The sequence below is a fragment of the Podarcis raffonei genome, chromosome 17 (genome assembly GCF_027172205.1).
Source record: "Podarcis raffonei isolate rPodRaf1 chromosome 17, rPodRaf1.pri, whole genome shotgun sequence".
Classification (NCBI taxonomy): domain Eukaryota; kingdom Metazoa; phylum Chordata; class Lepidosauria; order Squamata; family Lacertidae; genus Podarcis; species Podarcis raffonei.
Genome location: NC_070618.1, coordinates 15,479,503 through 15,497,942, shown reverse-complemented (window position 1 = coordinate 15,497,942; position 18,440 = coordinate 15,479,503). Strand labels below are relative to the sequence as shown.

General features: G+C 41.1%; 1 protein-coding gene across 4 annotated transcripts in view; it reads right to left on the bottom strand.

The window, feature by feature from the left end:
• Positions 1-18,440, bottom strand: part of PTBP3 (polypyrimidine tract binding protein 3) — a 46,725-nt gene that overhangs the window by 8,036 nt on the left and 20,249 nt on the right. For 2 of the 4 annotated variants that reach the window (XM_053371309.1, XM_053371307.1), the window contains 11 exons: positions 14,554-14,629; positions 11,604-11,773; positions 10,244-10,390; positions 8,549-8,713; positions 6,999-7,109; positions 5,900-6,074; positions 4,115-4,189; positions 3,374-3,513; positions 2,944-2,977; positions 1,454-1,546; positions 711-927 (listed from right to left, as the gene is read on the bottom strand). In XM_053371309.1, the coding sequence (XP_053227284.1) occupies positions 711-927; positions 1,454-1,546; positions 2,944-2,977; positions 3,374-3,513; positions 4,115-4,189; positions 5,900-6,074; positions 6,999-7,109; positions 8,549-8,713; positions 10,244-10,390; positions 11,604-11,773; positions 14,554-14,578 (1,352 nt within the window). In that variant the 5' untranslated portion in view covers positions 14,579-14,629. The remainder of the gene's footprint in view (positions 1-710; positions 928-1,453; positions 1,547-2,943; positions 2,978-3,373; positions 3,514-4,114; positions 4,190-5,899; positions 6,075-6,998; positions 7,110-8,548; positions 8,714-10,243; positions 10,391-11,603; positions 11,774-14,553; positions 14,630-18,440) is intronic. The other 2 variants (XM_053371310.1, XM_053371308.1) reach the window with 1 other exon arrangement.

The following is an 18,440-nucleotide window of genomic DNA, read 5'->3' as shown; positions in this document are numbered from 1 at the left end:
TTGAGCAATTTATCAGACATAATCCAGCACCAGTTTAGATCAGAGATTGAAAACCAATGCTATATAATTATGTAATAATAATAATAATAATAATAATAATAATAATAATAATAATTTATTTATACTCCGCCCAGCTGGCTGGGTTCCCCCAGCCACTCTGGGCGGCTCCCAACCAAATATTAAAAACACAATACAACATGTTTTAGACTACTTCAGAATTCTGCTGTTCTTGATGGCTGTACATAAATGTTTGAGATGCTCTTAAAATCCATGGAATTATTGCACAAGAAACTCCACCCAGGATGCAGACATTCTGAAGCAACTCTTCAGCATCTGCTGATGCAAGCTGCTGCTGCTGGAACAAAAGAATTTATTTCGAGCCCATGAGCAAATGGCTTCTCTGTATATAGGCCATGGCCTACAAGCTGGCTTGTTTTATTTGTCATGTAAACAAAACCTGTAAGTCATGCAGCAGACTGTTACAGAACACAAGTGGTTTAGAGGAGCTGTCCTGCAACTGAGATGTGCCATGCTCTTTCTCGCCTCTCAAATCCAGTTGTTCATGTCCAGGGCCAGCCCTGCCATTGGGCAAGGGTTTCAGGTGTCATGGAAGGGCAGCAAATTGTTCTCCGCTTAAATTAATTATTGTTATATGATTGCAGAGGAGAAAAAGTCACTTGGGCTATCCCTGTTCACATTTAGATACTTACGGAATGTTGGATAGGTGCAGAGTGGCAGATGGTGGAAAGATATTTTGGAAGTTCTTTGAGCCGGGTTTCTTGAAGCGATGCAAAGGGCTATTACTATAGTCCTTAGTCAAACCCTGATCCTCTTGTCCCTCACGAGGAAGCTGTACTGTCTGGTGCTTTGAGAGTGTGACACGCAGCACCTTCCCATATAGTTTTTGTCCATTTAAGTGATTCATGGCTAGAAAAAGAAAGAGAACAGATGGAAAGCTACTCCACTGAATCTGTGCTTACAAAATGCTTGCCCCAGTTATCAAATAAGTGAGGAGTAGACACACTTCAACTCAGCTTTATATTCAGTCACAGTTGCACATTTCAGGAGTTCTGATTTGCAGAGAGCTGCTGAAAGCACAGAATCTTGCTACTCCAGCACATCTTTTATTTTCCGTCAAGCGTATTTCCTACTATGACTGAATACCTCTTTGAAACTAATCGTGGACACTTAAAATAATGGATCAAATCCATTTGGTCCCTTCTGCTTGCAAAAGGGCTTTTGATTCACAGCAGACCCCCTTAACGGAAGGTGGTGGAGAGACTCATTTCCCCCCGAAAACCTGCTCAACAAGTTTGGGGGAATCCCCAGAATAGAGAGAAGGTGACACAGAGGAACCAGAAAAACCCCTCCCCCTCCCATTAATGAAGACTCCAAAAGCAGTAGGCGCTCTTCAATTGGACCTGTGTAAACTGTAACATGACACTGTTATTACCTAGTTGGGCTTGGGTTGCATCTGCCATCTGAACTAAGGCATTTTCCTTCTTATTAAACATGATTTTTACACGGTGGACATCACCATAAACACCTGCAAAAGCAAAACAAGTATTTTTCAACACACCTTATGCACCAATCTCATTCAAGTTATTGGCTACTATTTAACCAAGTAGATCCAATGGAACGAATGACCAAGACTAAGTTAGTTCTATTAATTTCAGTATCTCTATTCCTAGTAAAACTTAATTGAATGCAACCCTTTATATGCAACACTGGAGTATCACGTCCACGTCATGCTAAGGATCATTTCAAAGAGAACATTAAAAAACAACAACCAGGAAGCTGGTGAAGCTTGTTAGAAATAGAGCTAGACATTGCACAAATATGATGAGTATACTAAATACATACATCTTCCACATGAATGCATAGCTCCAGAGTTTGTTTTATCCTAAGCTCAGTTATTCCATCCTGAAGTAATCATTTACTTGGCCCAGTACATATATGTTTAAGAAGCACATAATGTGCATCTGATTATCAGTGTTTGCAATGAATACAGCTGGGAATGCGGCAAGAACTAGCAAAGTATCTAGACACGTATCCATTTACTAGTTACTGGGGAGACAGATTATTCTAAAACAGCAAAGGGAACCTCAATCTAGGAGCAAAAATACAACCCAGCAGGCCTGTGTAAAGGTAAAGGTAAAGGGACCCCTGACCATTACGTCCAGTTGTGGCTGACTCTGGGGTTGCGGCGCTTATCTCGCTTTATTGGCTGAGGGACCTGGGTGCAGCTTCCGGGTCATGTGGCCAGCATGACTAAGCCGCTTCTGGCGAACCAGAGCAGTGCACGGAAACGCCGTTTACCTTCCCACCAGAGTGGTACCTATTTATCTACTTGCACTTCGTGCTTTCGAACTGCTAGGTTGGCAGGAGCAGGGACCGAGCAACAGGAGCTCACCCCGTCACAGGGATTCGAACCGCCGACCTTCTGATCGGCAAGTCCTAGGCTCTGTGGTTTAACCCACAGCGCCACCCACATCTGGCCCTTGTAACTGTCCCCAATATGTGCCCCCTTTCCTCAAACCACACTCATCACTGCCCATACTTCTCATCCCCAAATCCTTTTGCACAACTGTGTCCTCTGATAATGCCTCTTTCTTGTCTGGATGGATAATACAGAGGGATGTATCAGTGTGTGCAGAAAGTGGCCTCATGCACAAAGGTAAAATTCACATTTGTTGCTCTGCCCAATTCTGCCCAGTCTGTCACTGGCACATGGTCCTCAGAAGGTTGGTAAGATTGAAATGCAGCCCTCAGGCTCCAAAAGCTTCCTCACTCCTGTTCTAAGATATAACTACTGCCTAACAGTTAAATAATCGCCACATGTAGACAACTCCGCAGAATTTAAAACCAACACAAATTGAAAAACCAGTCCCTCAGCTAATATCTTTCTTATTTTAATCTGGTGTTGTACACAAACCAACTTACCAAACAGAATAAAGAGTCCATCTGGTGTGATTGCCTGCAAAAAAAATCACAAGGCAGTATTTTTTAACCAAGCATAATGTATTAAAAAGAAAAGGTGTGTCAATTATTTTAGGATTGCCAGAGAAGCTTAACAGGTAGCAAGTGCATGAATAGATAGTGAAATACAATATTAGGTAAAACAAAGTGCTATTATAAAGTAAAATTACTTCAAACATCCCCTGCCCCAGAATTTATTTATTTATTTGTTTATTTGTTTGTTTGTTTATTTACACACACACACACACACACACACACCATGAAAAGTTATTTCAGTTATATTTTTCATTGATAATACTGGTTATTATCCAACCTCTAGTTTAGATTTTGGGTTAAGTGCCATAAGCTTAACTATGTTTATGTTATAAACTTTAGTACTATAAATGAGGCTTACATCAGGATTGAGATTGCTAACAAGCAAAACGAAATTTCCGGGCATTCCAGTCATTCCTGGGATAGCCATTCGCCCAGTCATAGCAGAGGTGGTGATTGCAAGAGGACCAAGTGCACTGGGAACAGCTGAGACGGAGAGACCTGGAAAAGTCAAAATAGATCTATAGAACTATTTCAGAAGATGCACGTGGCAGTTCAATTTTTATCTCTCATTTTAAAGCACCAGCTCAGAGCAAAACATTCTATAGTAAATGCTTCATAAATAAGTAAAGGCCTGCCATTTATTCCTCCTCACCTGGTTAAAATACCACAAATAAATCTTTGCAGCCTATCTTGATAAGACAAACCGAAACTGTACCATCCCATTCTTACGGATTTTCCATTTCTTGATGAGTTAAGATTTATTTCAATACATTGGGGGTTTGAGTTCTCATACTTCCAGCTAGTTGTTAAATACAGGTACAAAAAGAACAGCCCCACTACAATGATTCACTTTAACATGGCAAAAAACATTTTCCTGTCCAAGGATAGATGAATTCCCAAATGCCCCAAGCTCTCTAACTAAAATTAAGTGCAGAAAAGTATAAAAGACACTGCTTTCTGACAGTATCATGGCCTACATACACAAAGGCATGCTAGGTCCTTTGTCTACTCCAGTGCCCATTTTAATTAATTTGTTTAAAGAAAAACAAACAGACAGACCAATAACAGACAGGGTTGACGCATACAGAAAAGGACTTGCCTGCCTGAGGAAACCCAATGGCAGGAGCAAAACCAGCAGCCCCCGCATATGGTGAGGAGATGATACCTGGAGTGCCTAAAAAAGAGAAATTAGAGTGCAAGAGATTAACTGCTAGAGAAAACAGAAAGCAATTTCAATTCCTCTAAAGCTTGCTAAATTAACCTGGCACTTATTTCAGGGGTTGGATACACACATACGGTGCTTTTAGTCACTTTTGAGTAGGCATCCCCAAACTCGGCCCTCCAGCTATTTCTGGACTACAATTCCCATCATCCCTTACTGGTCCTGTTAGCTAGGGATGATGGGAGTCGTAGTCCCAAAACATCTGGAGGGCTGAATTTGGGGGTGCCTGCTTTAGAGCCTACATTTGTCTGTGCTGGTCGCTCCTACTTCAAGACAATAGAGCAATCATGGGATCAATAGCAGCTGTGCAATTTGCACAACACAGCTCACAAAGTGTTGCTGCAATCCTACACTCACTTACCTATGAGTAAGTGTATTTTATTATTAATTTAATTTATATACCACCTTTCATCTGAAGATCACAAGAGTGGCTTACACAGTATAAAGTTGTTGGAGGGTTTACTTCTGAGTAGATGTGTATAAGGTTGCGCTGCAAAGATCCAAAATCTAGCGCAAGAATCAGCTTTGTACACCAGCCCTTTGTCTTTTTTTTTTTAAGTTTCATGATTTTATTTATTGCATATTTATATACTGTCTGACTGTAAAAAACAAAACCCCAAAGCTGTTTACAAAAAGAACAATAAAATTATCCGTAAAAACAGGAACAAAATATAATTAAAATCAACAATTCACTAAAAATAAGCTTAACAGATGGTAGTGTTCCTTTTTGTCATATAGCAGTCCAAATCATGCTGTTCCTTTTCTGTGGCAGATTTGAAATTGTGATGAGGGAAGGAAAGAAAAATCTGACTATTATATATTTTCAGCCAAATCATAATCGTTTTCCCAGCTCTCGCTACTTAGGCAAATTCCAACAGCGAAATAACTTTGAATGTTTAGGTCTAACTATTGCTCTAAATAGAGGCATAATATAAAAAGCTAGACGATAAATATTTGGGATTTATAATATGCAGAGATAGTCCTGATCAGAGAAACTCAAGCTACATTTCCTGAAGTATACTCACACACTTGAACTGTGATACTTAACCTAATTAGATGCAAATTGCTACATAAACAGCTGTAAATTGTCCTTCCAATCTAAACAGACTCAGCAGCTTCCTTCACCCCTTATCTTTAGTGACAATATGGCAGTTACACAAATACAGCAAAAACACCATATATTAAACACCTATAATACATGGATTGGTACCATTCCTACTATTGGCAATATAGGTATTAATCATTTATTCACAATTCCGATTTCCATTGTAATTCATTATACATGCAACCAGCAACAAAGCACTTATTCAGTCAGACACAACCTGCATGAATACTGATACCAAACACAGAAATACAATACCCACCATTTTTACCTAGATTAGCAAGAATTCTAGTATGCAAATATTGGTGGGCTGCCTTTCAATTTGTGGTGAAAAGCTGTCTATAAATATTGGAAATCTTGGATTAAATCTGTTGATGTTGCCAATGATGTTGTCCACCCGCCCCCCTGGAACTGCTTATATTATTAGCTATTAGTTTTAAGGATTGTATTTTATTGCTATACATTGTCTGTTGTGCTATATGATGCCTTTGTTTAATGAAGGACAGTCTAGAAAATTGGTACATAAAATAAACACACACAGAGAAATGAAGCGTTCTTACCAAAGGCAGCAGCCATGGTGGGATCAAGGGAAGGCTGTCCATCACCTGAAGGAAGGTCTAAACGAGTAAAGTCTCTGCTTTTATCATTGTTGTATTTTACATTAAGGCTTGTTAGCTTGGAGAAATCAATACGAAGAGTGCAGCAAGCATTGTAGATATTCTGACCGTCTAGAGCCTGTAAAGATGATAGAAGAGTTGACTTGGGTTTATGAAGTCCTAATCTTTTACATTACTGATATATGCCAGATAATCCTTTTAGCAATCTTGAACATGCTTTGGGTAGAGCAGAAGGGGCAAGCAGCTAGTGAACATTTCTTGTGCCATTCCTCCATGTTTTTCCAAGTCCATTCTTCAATGTTCACTACAGTCTTAAAGAACGGCATCATTCATACAGTTCCTTACAATATTACCACCACATGCCATCAAGGTAAGCAGCATACACATCCAAATACCATAAGCATTTTGTTTTATTATCTGCATTGGTCAAGCTTATGGTGTATCATTAATGCTTTTCCAATTAGAGTACCTGTAAGTTACGGTTGTCAGTCATACTTTATGACAGTTGCAAAGGACGACTGTTCTGTCATTTCTTAACATGCGAAGAAGAGATTTTTACAACTATGCCCAAACACCCCAACATTAATTATCTGGACACTTTATGCAAGATCTTTTGGGTGGACAAGGTAATATTCATTCATTCAGCCTTCATTGGCATAGTTTACACAGTAAAATCATTTTTTAAAAAACAACGAACACTCACCATCCATAAAACATTAGTAATCCAGACATACTGAACACATAAAACATATAAAAGACTCAGTATCCACCATTAAATAAAGTAGTTTTAAATTTGACTTTAAAAATCTTGACTAAATATCTAGAAACAAAGCCTGCTATGACAGGTTTGTGTAGACAATCACTGCACCGGTATGTGCCACAAATGTATATCGGTATGGACCTCCTGTAGCAACTCCAAATGGGATACTAGTGACACAAAACACTGGAAAATTAAGATGCATGTTAAAATCAAAGTCATACGCAGCAAATTGTTAACATGGTCAAAATCCAAAACTTATCAGGTGCATAGTTTTGCACTTACCATTTTGGCATAATGTGCATTCATTGGATCAGCATATTGAAGCAAGGCCTGGAACTGATTGTTTTTTGTGAAAGTGATAATCTTCAAGACTGTCCCAAACTTGGAGAAGATCTGAGTAAAAATGCAGGCAGCCAATTCACACCTCGATACTTTCCAGAAAAGTTTTGAGAAGCAAACTTCATGTGTACCCGACCCCCAGCAAAATAATCAACGTTACTTTTTAACCACGCGGACAGAGATGTTTTTCTGTCATGAGAACCACATGTAAATATAACAAAATCATTAAGTGAAATCTAGTGAAATAACTAGATAGCTGTGCCTTATACTAAGTGAAATTGTTCGGTTATATTACTACTCTTGCTGCAGAGTGAAGCAAACTCCACTCAATCGTTTAATTGTTCTATAGGGAATGATTGCTTACATACATACAGCTAGAGCACAACAGAATTGTTAAGAATATTTAAATGAATACATAAGTAACCCCTATTAAAAAAGATAAAGGTAAAGGACCCCTGACAGTTAAGTCCAGTAGTGAATGACTCTGGGGTTGTGGCGCTCACCTTATTTTACTGGCCAAGGGAGCCAGCGTTTGTCCGCAGACAGTTTTTCCAGGTCATGTGGCCAGCATGACTAAGCCGCTTCTGGTGAACCAGAGCAGCGCACGGAAACGCCGTTTACCTTCCCGCCAGAACGGTACCTATTTATCTACTTGCACTTGAGATGCTTTCGAACTGCTAGGTTGGCAGGAGAAGGGACCGAGCAACGGGAGCTCACCCCATTGCAGGGATTCGAACCGCTGACCTTCCGATTGTCAAGCCCTAGTCTCAGTGGTTTAGACCACAGCGCCAATCGCGTCCCTATTAATCTTGAGTTAAATATATAATTCCAGGTTCAGAACTTCCCTTTTAGCCAAACCTATTGTCACAGTCTAGCAAAAACACTTGACATGAAGAAACAGGTTTCTCCAGGGCAATTGAGGGGAACAATCTGTACCCATATGCATCTGTGGCTATTTTGGAGGGAGTGTATGAGAGAGAGACAGGCTGCACTCTGAATCGTAGCTGCAAACTTTCCCCTTTTTTAAAGGGAAATTCCCTTATTCCGAATAGGATTCCTCGCAAGAAAAGGGAAAAGTTGACAGCTATGCTCTGACTGCTTGCACGTGACCAGATAACTGGTGCTATTAGCTCCAATCGCTATAGACATATACTCTCTTTAGCAAATAACCATCACCAGATGCCCTCCCCCTTGTCATAAAATAGATGACCAGCCCAACACTATGAAAGATCAGCCCTGGAGAGGAAGTAGTGAAGGAATAAGCATCTGACAATTTGTTTTTCATTACCAAATACAACAATGTAAAAAAAAAAAGTACTGACTTTTCGGTGTATAAGACTAGGTTTTTTTCTTTTAAAATTATGCCAAAAAGTGGGAATCGTCTTATACATGGAAAGTGCACAGTGCAAATTTCTTAAATTTGAGTCCCCCAAAACAGGGTCTTATACACGGAAAAATACGGTAATTGGTTTTTTTGTGTTAAAGTCTTTTACCTGATACAGCACTTCTAGAGTTACAGGGTAGAAGAGATTCTCAACTATAATTCGAAGAACAGAACTCTGACCAGGAGGTAGTCCGCCTTCAGTCGCGAGAGCACCTGTAAGGGCCAAGCCTCCGGACTGCACCGCATTCACTGCTTGCAACGCAGCTTGCGCTCTCTAAGGAGGGGGTGGAAAGAAAGGATGGAAATGTTTTGTGTTAAGTTGTGAGTGAACATATCAGACGACACAGCGATTCTTCAAACAGCTCTTGTTTATTCACAGGCCAGAACAGAACTGAACTGAAGGGTTCAGCCAGCCTCCTTATATAGAGCTCCAGTACAACGTAACTGTAACAACTTTCTGTAACTATCCAATCACTGAACGTCACTTTCGATCCCTTATTTGCATATGTGGACCTGAACTATCTACAGTATCCCCTTGCTGGCCCAGGGTGAGAACTTCAGTACATAACATTTTGTGTATTGTACATGCCATTGTTAGCTTGCACACACGTTATTTAAAGAGTTACAAGCTATAAGGATCTATGTGCCCCCAAAGCGCAACCTTACACTTTCTCTCCACTGCACCCAGTGTGCAAATTGTTCATCGATGGCAGGGGTTGGCAAGGTGTACCTCACCTGGGCCTGTTCACTCCAGCGGAGAGCCCTCCGTGGACTGGATTGCATCCGCAATTTACGGTGCCTGCACAGATGTGATTTACGGCGCCTGCGCAATTTTCGGCACCATGAAAGCGAGTCCCCGCACCACACCGGTTTAGCACAGCGTGTGGGGACTTGCCAAGTGGGCGGCTCAATTGAGGGGCAGCTCGTGGGATGGTTAAACAACCCCCATGGGCTGCTTGTGGCCCATGGGCCTTACGTTGCCTACCCCTGATGTACAGCACATAATAGTGAAGGTTACAAGTTTCCCATTCTGTATTCAGTGCTTCTGAAACACCAAGCGTAGGGCTTGCAAAGCCAGCTCGTTTTCAGGAATTTAGAGTGTGTCAGGTGTCTGGCACCTGTCAAAAGTCCTTTGCACAGCACTCGAAGTGCCAAAAAACCAGGTGCAGTCAAGAGAAAATCGGGGGGGGGGGGCAGAAAAGCTTCCCCACCCCTGCTGTTGACTGTCTTGTGTAAAAATCTTTACTACGTAATTGTTCTTATATATGCAATTGTTTTTACTGTTTTTATAGTATATTGTAAATTGCTTTGGAGTGCATCACGGGGAACAATTTAATAAACGGAATAAATATTATGAGTGAGCAAAACCTTGCCTTTGCAACATTTCACTCCTTCAAAAGATGTTTCATTTCCAGGTGTTTCCCCATCCCAGTGTACACGCCCCCTTCCGGATTTTTCCAATGGAAAAGTTGAGAAGTCCTCATGGGGTGGAGAAAACCTCTCCTACCACAGTTCCTGCAACCCTCTGACCTTCACATATGTAGTCAGCACACCATCAGACTTTATCTATTAGCTGTACTGTCCAGCCTAGTAACAAAACACGAAAGTTTTTAAACAGCTAACTAAAAGTAGCTGAAGTTCAACTTCCTTTGCTCCAAATCAAAGCACTGGCCTGCTTTCAGGAAAGTAAACTGAAGGCTTATAAAAACAGGATATTTAAGTGGTTTGAAAATCATTTACATACTAATAGTTCTAATGAAAACTATGGATTCCACCCCGCCCCCCAAAAAAGCACCATACTTACACCCTGATTGGGTAGATTGTCAGTCTTAAGTTCTCGGTGATTGGAATACTGAATATAAACAGGCTGGCTGCGGAGGTGAGGAGTAACAGGAGTGTAGTAGTTCACCATAGTAACGGCAGCTTCTTCTGAAGCCATTTCTAGGAAAGCCTGCAATTAACACAAACAGAGGAACGTTATGATTGTAAAACCACTTTCACTTGAAAACAAACAATCAAGCAAACAAACAAAAAACGGTGCACAGACTGCTGCTTTTATATTTGCTATGTACTTTAAAAATACATCTATTTACAAAAGAAAACATTGCATTTTTTATTTATTTTTACTTCAAGTAGTTCCTTATTTTTATTACGTAAAGGTGCCTTATTTCACAAATTGGATATAGACAGGCATTTATCAATGTGTGACCCAATATAAGTTTTTTCAGAGTGCGTTCTCCAAACACCCAATACCATTATAACTGCTAAAGACATTGCAAGAAACAAATAAAAATATTTTTGTTTAAATAACACAAGCTTTCTATATTTCTAGTGATTTCCCCCAAAAGCTTTTTTTTTTAACTTCACAACTATACAGTGACCAGCTTCAGATGTGATGAAAAACCATCTTTTTCTGCAACCAGGCCTTTGGCTGAATAGCACCCTATGTTCTTTCAAATGTGTTTGTGGGAGGGGGTGGGGTGGGTTATTGGTTTGTTTTGTTCTTGCTTTTATTATGCATTTTGTGCTTTTATCTTGTATTTTTTATGCTGTGAACTGCCCTAAGATCTACAGTTGAAGGGCAGTACAGTATACAAATTTAATAATAAGAATATTCCTCTACAAGAGCGCGCCTCAGAATTGCACGTTCCCTTCTTCTACCTTTTTTGTACACCGAGAAGAAGGGATTGAAAGCTTCCACTTCTGATATTAAAGCCATCACAAGTCCCTGACAGGTCCAAATTTTGAGACATGTGTTTTGTTTAAAACTATGGTCTGAGAGCAAAGCTACGATACAAAATTACACTTTCGTGGTTCATGCAGCTGAAGATTGAGGACACCTGCTAGTGACCTGTGCTCTTGGACTGCAAATGGCAGGCAGCTCCCTGAAGGGCTGGAGAGATACTGCAGAGAACTTCTTTGTAGCCCAGGAATCATGGCCAATAGCCTTTTGGGGGCTAGGTGTGGGCTAGGCAACAATGTGAGTAACTTCCTGGTTTCAGGCACATGCTTGGTTTATTTTAGAGGCAAAACTATTGTGAGACAATTGGGAGATTTGAATTGCTCAACTCTTAACTATTCCACTGGATGCTAGCCAAATAGCATACGCTACATGAACTACTTTTTCTTGTATTTTGGGTATTTACTGCAAAGTATATACATACCTGGCTCTTGCCCTTCAACATCAAGAGATTGGTTACTTTGCCAAAAGGTAGACCTAGAGAAATTATTTCCGCTTCAGTGACGTCATTTGGAATTTTACGAAGATGAAGGACTCGCGAAGGGGAGCAGGGAGATCTGTCTCCTTTAAATTTTTTGTTGTCATTCCCATTAGCTAAGATATAAAGAAACACTTCAGATTAAAATGTATACTTTAGCATTGCTAAAAATTTTGCTTGCTGTGCAGGTCACAATATCAAACCACCTGTGCTAAGCAATAGCAAGCTTTTTGTTTCCTTATGACATTTGTGTTTGTTCACTAATCTCTAGCTCTAATCACAGGAAGTTCTAATTCTGTTTTAGATAAAGTCTGTACGGGTTTATTTCAGTCACAGAACTTGGGAATTTTTCTTTTGGCTCACTAGTCACTCTAGGAAATCATGGTAACTAATTCTACAGCAACCAAAAGGGCTTCAGCAGCTGGTCCTGTTATTGAGCATCTTTCACAGAGAGGTTTATAAGCATATTACCCAGCTACTGGCTGCTTTGGAACTTTATAAGAGTAATAAAGCCCCCTAACATCATACAAAAGCATCAAGAAAGGTATTGCAGGAGAGATCAACGCTCCAGGGGAGATTTTGAGAAAATCAGAGCATGAGAGTCAACAATGCTACAGCCTGTTTTGACGATGGGCCTTTTGCTAATCTATACACTAATAGCATGTTGGGTGATTCTGCAGACAACCAATTTACAGTACTGCACAGAGGATCTTAAGTGTCAATAAAATATATTTTAGCTTTGCCAAAAATGGAAGAGGAGGATCACTGATGCCCACCCTAGATTCCTGAACTAGCACATGCACAGTAGCCATGGACTGACTTGGCAGGCAATGTCTGACTATGTTAGGAAGGGAAAGAGTGGGTGAGTCCACTATCTGCTCACAAAGACATCCTGAACGAAGTGAGGAAGCCTCCATTGCTGCTGCCAGCTCACCAGGCATGGGAAATGAGCCAGTAAACCAGATCAGCAGTAAATTATTGCAGAAGCCTATTGCGTAAAGGCGGTTTGTACATGTGCTCATTAGCGTAAGCTTGATCTGCCTAGGGTGAATATATCAGGCTGTTTTGGAAGTAGTGGATCTCTATGCAAGTCACTTCTTCAGAGGTGGACTGTAGGGGTACACCTGAAGGAAGCATGCAGGAGAGGACTGAAGACTCTCCATTCCTCTGCTTCAACTCTTCCGTTTTTGCAGATTCTCTCTGCAACTCCTCCAGATATGCTACGTCACTTTTTCCCAATATGGAAACCAGAATGACAATATTCAAGAACTGAGAAAAACGACCAATTGCAAAATATTATTAAATAACGTTCCTTCGCTATTTACAGCTCTGCCTGTTGAGGTTTGATTAACTGGAAAGATTGTTCTCAAATGCATTACTGTTTTCTCAAGTTCTGAGAAAACTTTTTTGAAATTACTAAGGCAAGGGGCTGACTGAAGAAGACCTTTGACTGACCATTGAGATAATTCAAAAATTAATTGCAAATGGTTTATTATTTTATTTATTTCATAAAATTTATACACCGCTTGATTGCAGGAAACCATCAAAGCAGTTCTTAGTGCACTTTTTTTTATTAAGAGCAATAAATGATATTTTCATGCCTGCTTTACAGGTAATTCAAGATCTTTCATAGCCTCTTTTAGACCTAACTAGCTAAAATAATTTGACAGCATCTATAAATTCACCATTTCATACCTTTAGCTGATAATGGAAGACTATCTACATAAATAAGGCTGTTCACTGGAACACTGTTCACTGTTCCATGGGGAATCCAGTGGTTCCTAAATGTTTTTCCCCATGAACCACTTGAAAACTGCTAGTGTCTTGTTGTAGGAATAGGAATACACTTCTAGATGCTGTACGGTTTATTTGTATTTTTACAGACAAGCTGTGCACCACCTGAATAAACCTTATAGACCACTGGTGGTCCATAGAGCAAAGTCTGAGAACTTTCCCAGACTTCCTCTTCCTTCTCATTTTGAAGCGGATTACAAATTATTCCATGCCAATAATGCGCAGGGAAAACTCTCATGCAGATGTTACATTAACCATAAGGTAAAGGTAAAGGTACCCCTGCCCATACGGGCCAGTCTTGACAGGCTCTGGGGTTGTGCGCCCATCTCACTCAAGAGGCCGGGGGCCAGCGCTGTCCGGAGACACTTCCGGGTCACGTGGCCAGCGTGACAAAGCTGCATCTGGCGAGCCAGAGCCGCACACGGAAACGCCGTTTACCTTCCCGCTAGAAAGCGGTCCCTATTTATCTACTTGCACCCGGAGGTGCTTTCGAACTGCTAGGTTGGCAGGCGCTGGGACCGAGCAACGGGAGCGCACCCCGCCGCGGGGATTCGAACCGCGACCTTTCGATCGGCAAGCCCTAGGCGCTGAGGCTTTTACCCACAGCGCCACCCGCGTCCCCACATTAACCATAGTTGTCTCTTAAAGGGAATAAGAGAGAATGCTCACACAAGAGGGGAGGAGCGTGTGAGTCTGGGGAGACTCCCAGTTTTAACCATGGTTAGATTAGGCAGCATTAAACTAAAGAACGTGTTATGAGTGAGTTACAAAATAAGGCAATGGGAATTCAATAGCTATCTTGATCATTGGAGGCGTGTTCATCTACTTCCCATGGGTCCTTTCTTAAATAAGCCATGTGATAGACCCTCCACTGTTGCTACAAGCACAAGTCCCATGGAAAGTTGTCACACTGATCAAACTGGGGTGGTGGCAGCAATCCTTGGGGGTCTGCCTCTGCTTACGTTAACACACTGCAGAATAGCTTTGCAAATAAGTCCTCAGATGTGACCAGCTCATAAAAATTGAACTTTACACAGGAAACAAGGCGAGGGGCTATTTGCAAACCTGCTGCAAGGTGTGTTCTTTAATCATACAATCATACCTGTAGCAGGAGTAGAATTGCTCATGGTAAAAGGCCCGTAAGCGAAACTAGGTGGAAGAAGCTCATCAGATCCACGCTGGAAAAAACACCATAAAAGTAAAATGTAAAAATACTTGCGCCTCAGGTTTTATTTTAACACATGTATTTCAGCAACTTTTGATAATAGGAAGTTTTTTTTGGAAGGAAAAACAAAGTTTTACTTTAAATAACAGTTTTTTTGTGGCTTGAAAACCACTATTTTATCCTATCATTTTATGCACAATGAAAATGTTTCAACATATTGCACAAATAAAAGAATCCACCCTACCAACCATCTGAAAACAAATACTAGACCAACATTTAGATGGGTTCAACACTCACAGGCTTCCTCCACTTATCTAACTAGTCTGTTTTACACTCTCACTCAAGCTGGCATTCCCATATATACATCTAATATAAGGTTCCCTTTTTATTGCCAGTGTCAGATATGCAAGCCACTACATTTCTCACAAAACTATCATCCATATCTCTACACATTCTTGTTGAGGTCTCATATACTTGTTCAACAGAAAGGAAAAACCAGAAAGTCGCAGTTAACCACAGCTTCCCATTTTGGGAACCAGGAACTATGGTTTCTTCAAAAAGGCAGGATTTGGAACCAAACACATGAGAGATTTTTCAAGCCCCACAGGGCTCTGCAGCATAAACAGCCCTATCCACTTGGCATGCCAAAAATGAAATAATTATGAGGTATAATGAGATATTTCAATGCAAGAGTGGCTTGCTATAAACCACAGCTGCATTTTCACAACTAATGTATTTTTTCCTCTTCAACAATGGTTTCATAATGCTTAAATTTCTTTCTCTTGGCTCTAAAAAGCTGACAATGGTAGATAGCTTTAAAAAAATAAAATAAACACCCAATAATAATAAAATATGAGAACCTTAAAATATGCCCCGCTGCCTGAAAATAAAACAACCCTCAAACTTGTGTTCTACACGAAACCTTGATTGACCTGGTTTCCTAGGCCAAACCATGTATTAGCACAAATGTGCAAGCATGTGGGCTCCCAGAAAGGACATTACAACTGTTTTGGGCCTCCCCGGTTTTGTTGCTGCATTGTGCCATGCTAATCCATAGCAGGGGTTCTCCCCCCCCCCACCAGGGCCCACTTAAGAAGTATGAAAATTACTGAGGCCCACCAGCCACAAAAAGGCAATGCAGAGGTGGAAAATACTTTTTATTTTTGCATTTCCCAAACATATCACTTAAAATATTTTTACACATCTCCTGTCGTTTATTCTCCCCTTCCCCTTTCACACTTAACTTGTATTCTATTTCCCCATAAACTACTTCTTTCCTCCTTCCTCATTGCAGCTTTTACATTTTTTGTCTTCTCTTGGCTTGTTCCTTTCTATTCCCAATTATTATTAATACACATTAACCGTTTATCTGTCTAATATATTTGACACCTGCTCTGCCCCTTTCCCCTTAAGAGGAATACCTCGCTTTCCTCCCACACTGAACTGTTGTCTTCTAGTCACCAGTTTGTGGGGAGATGTTGAAGCTGGTATTGTTCCAATGAGAAGGCTATGGCACAGCAAAGGGGGTGGGGTGTTAGGCAAGTGAGGAAGCACTGGGCAGGCTGTGGCCCTGAGACTCACCTGAAAGGAGGCAGGGGCCCACCATTTGTGAAACACTGGCTTAGCGTGTCATCCACCTGAACTCATGGTTTAACTTTCTCCAGACTAACCATGAGCAGGAACCAAGGTTTGCCTGTTAATAGCTTATGGTTAGTCCTGGAGATTTAAGCCAAGAGTTCAGAAGACACACCAACCAAAACTATGAGTTAGTTCATTGGAGCACAACAACAAATGGTCAGAGAGAAGCAATACAGCTGTGGTAACTTCTCCCAGCTCATATGTTTGTACCAAGGGATCATGCGGCATAACGTAATGTGCAAATCAGGCCATTATGTGGAAGCAAAAATATGTCCTTTGCTGAAACACCATATATTGTTGCAAAACATTTAAACATGAAATTCTAAACACTTATGTGTGAAGATACTTCTGCTGATGGGGGATCAATTTTTCTCCTTTCCTTGAAGGACGCTCCCCCACAAACATTCCAACTCTAGAAAATAAGGATTTTCCAGCTTTTAAGGGGCTGCAGACATAGGGGAAATCAGTGAACACTACTGCCATGTGCATGCAGAAATTCCTTCTATTTATGCAATGGGATCTTGCAATTCCAGTCATGATCTTGCTTACCATTTGCCATAACAAACCCCATTTGTGACTAAGCAAAAATGTGGATCGACTTGAAATACTAGTTGGGTAACAGTCAAGTAATTTTAGCTGTATTACACTTAGATCTACAGATCTTTTAACAATGGGGGGTTGCAGTTTAACTAACTAACAGAGCCTGACAAGCATGCAGGTTAGCACGAAGCAGTTTCACTATAACCCTCAATGCCTCTTCTCTTTGAAGAGAAAAAAGTATTGTTCAAGGCTAGTGAAAACTTCATAGTGCATTGGCTATAGAGGTAATCAGAACTGTTACAACTGCATTCTCCAACGTAGTTCCTTCCACATATTGTTGGGAGTCAAAACTCCCATCATCCCTGACCATTGGCAACACAGGATGAGGCTGAAGGACTTTAGCCCAAAACATCTGGAGGTTGGTTGTTCTGCAGTTATTTTAGTTCAACAGCAAGTGGGAAAGTCTTCTCTAAATCAAGTTCAGAAAAATGTGTAGGGAACAGAGGTAAAGGTAAAGGTACCCCTGCCCGTACGGGCCAGTCTTGCCAGACTCTAGGGTTGTGCGCTCATCTCACTCTAAAGGCCAGGAGCCAGCGCTGTCCGCAGACACTTCCGGGTCACGTGGCCAGCGTGACAAAGCTGCTCCGGCGAACTGGCACCAGAGCAGCACACGGAACGCCGTTTACCTTCCCGCTATAAAGCGGTACCTATTTATCTACTTGCACTTAATTGTGCTTTCGAACTGCTAGGTGGGACCGAAAGACAGGAGCTCACCCGGCCGTGGGGATTCGAACCGCCAACCATGCGATCGGCAAGCCCTAGGCGCTGAGGTTTTACCCACAGCGCCACCCGCGTCCCTGTAGGGAACAGAAGCTCTGTTTAAACACTCTGCTACATTGCATTCACACACCTCTTCTTTATAAGAAGGACAGAAAAACGACACAGTGGAGTTTGACAGGTCTGGAAGCACATACTTAAGTTCACATGCCAGAAGGAATTAAAATCAGAAGGAATTCACTTTCTTGGGTCTAAAAATTCCTGGGCTGCAGCTGCTCATCACGGCGATACTTGCAGGTTCAATATCTGTATTGCCGAGATCAGCAGCAGTTAGATGGAAAAGCAGAGAATTAAAAGGCAGGTGGTTCACACATTGCATGACACTCTCTGCTTCTCCTCTGTCATTTTTAAATTCACATACAGGCAGAGGTGCCAACTTGAATAAACTATTTGGTGGTGTCAGGTGTCAGGTAACCTCCGCCCCACAGAATCAATCGTGATGAGGTGCACGCACACCATTTGAACGGCAATGCCCATTAACTTTGGTGGGGGCAACCCCCTTAAATATTTTATGGGGGGCAAAGGCCCCTTGGGCCCCAAGGAGTTGGCTCCTATGGATACACAAAGGTGGCATGTCTGAGAAAATTATACTTCCCTTACTCACAAAGTACCGCAACTCAAACAAATTAATTTGAAAACTTACCCGATACCCACATTTAACACCTCAGATTTAAAAAGTCAATGATTTGGGCAGAGTATGAGGTTACATTTGTGTTACATGGAAGGATTCTTGGTCCAGCGGACCATACTACAAATAAGCAATAGTAGATGGATCACTATTTCAGAGAATAGTATAGTGAATCTAAGAT